The sequence below is a fragment of the Siniperca chuatsi genome, linkage group LG10 (assembly GCF_020085105.1).
Source record: "Siniperca chuatsi isolate FFG_IHB_CAS linkage group LG10, ASM2008510v1, whole genome shotgun sequence".
NCBI lineage: Eukaryota > Metazoa > Chordata > Actinopteri > Centrarchiformes > Sinipercidae > Siniperca > Siniperca chuatsi.
Genome location: NC_058051.1, coordinates 23,541,905 through 23,548,647, shown reverse-complemented (window position 1 = coordinate 23,548,647; position 6,743 = coordinate 23,541,905). Strand labels below are relative to the sequence as shown.

The following is a 6,743-nucleotide window of genomic DNA, read 5'->3' as shown; positions in this document are numbered from 1 at the left end:
GTCCTTTAACAAGACAACATGGGGCTGAGGAAAATAGAAGCAGGTGTTTTAACTGACAGTTCAAACCTCCTTTATACATTATATGTGGACTCTGGCAGGAAGACAGGGTTGCTCATGGTAATCCTAATACAATATCCAAGTAGGGAGGAAATGAGACAGCTACTTGCACCCCAGCTCCAAGCACTGTTAAAGTAATATGATCAATATGAATTGTATATTGTGTCACAACAGCACAAAATCAAGTATACAAAAGTGAAAGAACCAGGGTTTATTTTAAAAACATCACAATGTGAGAAGTATCATACTGACAGTAACCAATGCTTTGGCAAAAACAGTGCATTTTGTAAAAGTGAATATGTCTTAGTAAAAATGTACAATGATGTCCAAGTCTGACTATGCTACCAAGAACTCTGATGAATCACTTAGCAGAAACGTATTTGTGAAGCATGACTACACAAATATTTGTCATATCTCCAAAGAGGTAATTTTATAACAAAATTTGATATGTCTACTCTTTGCCCTAATCACAGCTTACACTGTGTAGCAGAGCATTATTTGAGAATTCACATTATTCCAGTTGTCTTTAAAGCATCTCAGAGAAACAGTCTTATGATGTGACCATATGTTTTGCACTTTATTTGTTTCTAATGTTCCCAGACATGTTCAGCGGGACTTGAGATCTGGTGACTGTGGAGATAAGAGCCATGAACTGCACTCCTTGCTCCTCCTTCAGGAGCCAGTCCTGGCATAGTTTCGATCTATGTTTAGGGTCAGTGTCCTGCTGGAAAACTCTTGAACATGTTAGCTTGACACAATATATTGATCTTTAGTTGGTGTAGTCAGTATAGGTCTAATTGGTGTTGTTTTGGATGAAAATGACTTGGTTGTGAAAGTATCCCTCAGTGTGCATTTTAATGCCACCCTGGAAACACAATATTTAGCTGCAGTTCAACACTGCAATAGTTTTCCATCCATATGGAGAACAATTTGTCCCTGAGGTGCTTCACCAAGCTCTTTTGATAGTTACAAACAACTGCTTTTTTCCTCTAAAGTCAAAACATTATTAGTAGTGACAATAATGCATAGAATAATCAGCTTTTATTTGTTAAAGACCCACAGCAGCACTAAATGATGCTAAGTCTGAACTGACTAAATAATGTACTTTTGAATAAAAACATTAAACCTGTAGAATAATGTTGATGAAACCACACAGTTCTTGGCAGAGGACTCTTAGACCACTGTATCTTACAATGCTGCAGGCGTGTTCTGTCTGACTGGAACTGTAATCAGTTAAAAAAAAAAAGTGCAAAAAACACAATGAGCCAAACTAAATCATGCAAACCTCCAGTTTTTAAGTACTCAACCACAGATTTGTAAGTTTTAAAGTAAAAAAAAGTAGCTATCAACTACAGTTTGTCCTATATTTCAAAAACATTCAGGAATTGTTCTTGTTTATCTTCTCAAAGATGCCCCCCCCCACTTTCTTTTTTGTCTTTAGTTGGCCGTTTTGCCTGTGTAAACAACTGGGATACATTAAGTTAACAACAGTTTTTTCTTCCAAAATATTGTCTCACGATACATTTCAGGCAGTGACAAAAAGAAACACATTTTAATGTCACCAAGACAGGCATTACTTATGGCTTCAAGTGCTTTGATAAACAGTGTGTGTATTGGCTTCTTGTTATGTCATTGGCTTTTAGTTTTCCAGTTTAGTACATAGACTAACCTTGACAAAAAGAGTGGAAAACGCTCTGTAGAAAGACAGTCATTCTTTTATGGATTAAGGCTTTTGAGGTCGTTATTGGCAGGTACAACCCTGAATTACTCATTTCCTAACTTAATAGCCATCTCGTATTTTGAGGTACAGGTTTCAGCCCAAACTCCAGCATAGTGACTGATTTCTTCTGCCTTTCAAAGAGCAACCACATAATGAATACTGCATCTAAACAACAGCAATCAATAAATCCTTCCTACAGTATTTGTCATGTTGTAGACTGTGACTTTAGGCTGAGAAAGTTCCCATTCTCCTTGGTGTTTGTGTCCGGTGTGGAATAAAATCTCTTTCTGGTGACATGCACTCTGTAAACCATAACAAAACAAGAAAATATTAGGTTTATATTTGATTTGTTTTATCCAATGCAGTGATGTCAATAAATCCATTATATATGGAACAATACAAAGTTCTCTCAATATATTCTTACTTACATTCGTCCTCTGGTAAAGCATCATTTTCTAATGGCTCCTCTCCTTCTTCCTCTGCCTCCTCTTCAGCTACTACATCCTGCTCTTCTTCCTCCTCTACATTAAGTTCCTCCTCCTCGAGCATTGACTCTTCCTGAACTTTCTCTTCTTCAGATGCCTCCTCTTCAGGCATCTCCTCTTCCACACTTTGTCCTCCTTCTGCTGTCTGTGCCGTATCCACTTCCTCCTTTTCTGATAAGGCAACCGACTCATCTTGCTCTGTCTGATCTTCCTTTACTGCCTCAACCTCCTCTGCAGGAGCAGTTTCATCTGTCACAGAGTCCTCCTGCTCAACAGGAGCTTCATCCTGTGCAGCTCTCTCTCCTCCCTCATCTGCCTCTTCTTCTTCTTCTACTTCTTCTTCTTCTAGGTTGGATGCCTCTGCAGGAAGTGCTTCTTCTTCTTCAGTTTCTGCGGGAGCTGCCTCTTCTTCAGTTTCTGCGGGAGATGCCTCTTCTTCAGTTTCTGCGGGAGATGCCTCTTCTTCAGTTTCTGCGGGAGATGCCTCTTCTTCAGTTTCTGCGGGAGATGCCTCTTCTTCAGCTGCTGCGGGAGCTGCCTCTTCTTCAGCTGCTGCGGGAGCTGCCTCTTCCTCTGCTTGTTCCACAGACTCAGCAAGAGGTTGAGTTTCTCCCTGCAGCTAAGACGAGAAAAGCAATTAAAATACAGTATATTAGTTCATAGTAGACCTGGAGTCTGGACAGCAAATCATTTACAGGTCTGCTATCTGGGCATCCAGGTGTCTCAGTAAATAGAATGAGAGAAAAATTACAAACAAAACAAGGATCTATACTGTATGAATGTAAATGTAGATGTGAATCCATCAGAGAATCCATGCCAGGCAATTAGCTCCTTCAAATTAATGAGATAAAAATCTCATTATGGTTCCCTATAGGCACAGTGAACAGAAATAGCAAAGTGACCATGTGCGCTGACAGTACGTGGCATGTTCTGTCATTATAGTTCAAATATAATCTAATGATACACAACTGCTTCTGTCTATTTTGAAAACATTTTTATATCTAGGTATTTTACATCTGTGACCAATTTAGTTATTTATTTTATATAAAGAGAAATCTGATTTAGTCTGGTTACAGACCTCTGAATCGCCATACACATCTCTGATTAGTTCAGATATTGAAACAAAATGTCAGTTCCGACGGATTGTCAGGCTAAATCTGGCTTGTGTGTTGATAACCTGGCTAAACTGCTTCTGTATGTTCTCCAGCTGAGCCCTGAGTCCAGAGTGCAGACTATGGGCTGCTGGGTTCTGATCCTGCAGACTCTCACGTACCATACTGAGCTGCTCCTCCACACTGGCCTGCTGGAGCCGCTGGGACTGTTCACTCTCAAGCAATTCTCTGAAAGACAGAAGACACTCACGGTGAGTTTCTGAGTGAAAATCTCTGTTTCAAATGATGTTTTTTACACTTATTAACTGTGGGATCAGAAATGTTGTCATATAATAAGCCTTATATAGCCTTTGAACTACATTTGCATGATGTTTACATAAGCTTCAAAGAGTGACTATTTTACATACCATGGAACTTTTACACAAACCATTCAGCTCCAAAAATCATCAATACCAAAGAAAGGTTTAGAAAGGTCAGGGCAATCTTACAATGTGAATATGAGGCCGACCGACACAAACCTAGACTAACACAGAGACGCAGAGAGTGGCAGCCAACAGGGCTTTGACAAAGTCAACATAAAGTTATGGGTCAGAGGAGGTCAGCTATTTATTCCACAGCTCCAAAAGCTGCTGCTTTTCCCACAACCTACCTGACAGTAGCCATGTCCAGTGTGCTGGCCTCAAGCTGAGCCTGGTAGGTGTCCAGCTGCTCCCTCAGTCCAAGCACCTCGGCGGCCTGTCCGTCCAGGGTGGCACTCAGCATGGCAACCTGTCCAACGCTCTCTTCCACCTTTGATTCCGCTTCTCCCAGGCTCCCTGTCAAGACCTCGACCTTCTGGGATAGCTCAGCGCTCAGTGTGGCCAGGCCCTCCACCTGAACCCTGACACCATCAAACTCCTCACTCTTCCCCTTCAGCATGGTCTGCAGCTGGCTGAGTTGCTCCAGAGACACGGTGGCTTGCTGCATCTCTGCCAGGCGGGCTTTCATCTCAGTGTGGAGCGACAGCACCTGGGCGGGGAGGTCAGACGTCCTGAGCTGTTCAGCTGTAGCCAAGGCCATGCCCACCTGTTTCTGGGCCAGTGCATAAGACTCCTCCAGGGCCTTAAGGCGAATCTCCAGACTCTCTGAAATGTGCTGCAATGAGACATACAAGAGTGATGTTGAGTCAAGCTGGCCACTCGGAGTGATTTTCAATCTCACTGAGCTGGTGCTTCGATAGGACACTTAATTTCAAATTATATGGTCTTCTATTAATTTACTCATGTCATTTCTCCAACCATATCAGAGTATATACGTCCATAAAATAAATAAAAGCATTTAAAAAAAAATCCCAAGTCTTTACATTACTCAGCCCTTATCCCACTGATGCAGGTATGTGCTGTAGCAGTACGCAGTTTTTAAGAATCATTTTTGGTAGAATCAAATTCTCATTAAAAATCACTCTCGCTCTGCTCTAAGACAGGAAGTCGCTCCTATTACTGTCCCAGATCCTCTAACTAGTCATACCAATATCAGAATCGAAACAACCAATCAGAACATGTCTGATCATGCATGGACAGCGCAGTGAGACCTTACTTCCTTGTAAGAAGTTACATGACACAAAGTGAAAACAGAATTTGCATAAAGAAGCAAGTCATTTCCTCACAGTTATGTATGATCATCAGGAGCCAAACTCAGGACAGTAAGCCAACAAGCATTGGGGTTGGTAAAACTTTGCAACTGCAGTGGCACAAAAAAAAACAATTTACTGCTGGTACAGGAAATATTTATGTAACAAGACTGAGCTAAGAGAGCTGTTCTCATTCTCAAGTGTTTGCTACATTGGCTTGCCTGAGCTAAAGGTGGAGTTGCATGAGAGAGAGAAACAGTGAGAGGAGTGGATTTGTTTTGGTTAAGTACTTCAAGAAAATCTTACTCATATCCCTCGAGTTGCCTGCAGCAACTTAGAAATAGCTGGAATTCTATGAACTTCACAGGTAGAGTGACATAGCAGGCAAGCCATGAACCTCAATTTGCAGTGACATAACAGGGTCAGTTCATTCATGCTGATACATAAAACTATAGGACTATAACAATTTCTTAAAGAAGTAGTAATAATATTATAGATAGTAACAGTATTTCAACATAGTGTCATTTCAGAAATACAGATTAAACAATCATCAGTCTCTTCTCCTACAATCTTTCAGGTGGCCTGTAAACAGCCTCTGAACTGGTGTTCAATATCAAAATCACAGACTAAATTTAGCCCTGGCACACTACTGTCTTTTATTATTTTGGCAGCATCCTCTGCCCAGCTCTGGAAGCATGTTGTTGACTGGCATTACAATACAGACACTTTCCACAGAGAACTTTGATACTGAATAGATTTGCCTTATTTGAGTGAGTGATAAAGTCAGCGTCCCTGCAGTAGTAAGGTCAAGAATAATCCTCATGCAAACGTCAGCAGCTGTGTGGATGGTAGAAATAGCAGCGTTTTGTACTCACTCCAGTGAGGCTCTTGGCATTTTGAAATCTGATAGAGGCCTGCAGCTGCAGCCAGGTCTTAACTCTCCTTACTTGTATGTGGCAATGCGCACTGTTGGCATGTGGTGAGGCCTTTTCTTAATTTGTAAACGTGTTTGTGTAAATTATAAACTCATGACAAGATTTATAGTGTATTCACAATAGGATATAGGCCATCACAGGAGGCGCATTGTGCTGTTGATGGCTGCAAACTCATGTGACTAATCATATTCTCACAGGGGAAAGGCTACTTATGTATTTTTATTTCCTTACCTTACCACTTGACTGTCGCATTTCTTCGTGGGAGGACTGTAGTCTCACTATTTTCATCTGCATGCCCATGAGATTGTCTGTTAAGTAGGTTAAAGTTTGGTGCTGCTGGAAACAGAACCATGCGCCAGAGGCACCGCCAATTACAATCATGAGAAATAAAACCAAGATAAGAGTGTAATTATTCGCTCCACCGCGAACTTCTGACTCCATAACTTCGTTTTTGAAAAAGTTATCTTCATGTTTGTGGTTGCTTTTCCCTTTCCGATGCTTGGCAGTCATTTTCCCACAAAGGACACAATGTTCTGGCCGGGCAGAGAGGTGATATTCAAGGAGCCCGGTGGGTCAAAAAGTCTGGACCGAAGTGTAAGCGCTGATTTACTTCAGATGACTCCTTTAAGTTGCGCTGCACGAATCGGGCTGGTTTCAATCACCGCGTAATAAAGTATCGAGAAGCTGCGGCGGATTCTTGATGAAGAAGGTAGCAGAAGATGTGACAGGGAGGCGTGGACCCTAGGTAGCGTGTTCATCCATTCAGGAAGAGGAAGGAGGAGTGGGGGGGTTGGGCCGCCGCCGGGAGTGGCTGAGTCTCCGCCA

The 6,743-nt window shown here is 41.8% G+C and overlaps 1 protein-coding gene across 3 annotated transcripts; it reads right to left on the bottom strand.

Annotated features, from left to right (window-relative positions):
* Positions 1 to 253: 253 nt before the first annotated feature.
* Positions 254 to 6,728, bottom strand: zgc:66479 (uncharacterized protein LOC327541 homolog). Of its 3 annotated transcripts, XM_044210368.1 has the most exons (6): positions 6,150 to 6,728; positions 4,024 to 4,508; positions 3,536 to 3,602; positions 2,720 to 2,881; positions 2,206 to 2,665; positions 254 to 2,079 (listed from the first exon to the last, which is right to left on the bottom strand). In XM_044210368.1, coding segments are annotated over exons 1-6 (1,455 nt in total). In that variant the 5' UTR covers positions 6,429 to 6,728; the 3' UTR covers positions 254 to 2,077. The 3 variants fall into 3 exon arrangements, with proteins under 3 accessions (XP_044066303.1, XP_044066302.1, XP_044066304.1); XM_044210367.1 differs by having other exon boundaries at positions 2,206 to 2,881; positions 6,150 to 6,727; XM_044210369.1 differs by lacking the exon at positions 6,150 to 6,728 and adding an exon at positions 5,020 to 5,040 and having other exon boundaries at positions 2,206 to 2,881.
* Positions 6,729 to 6,743: the final 15 nt, after the last annotated feature.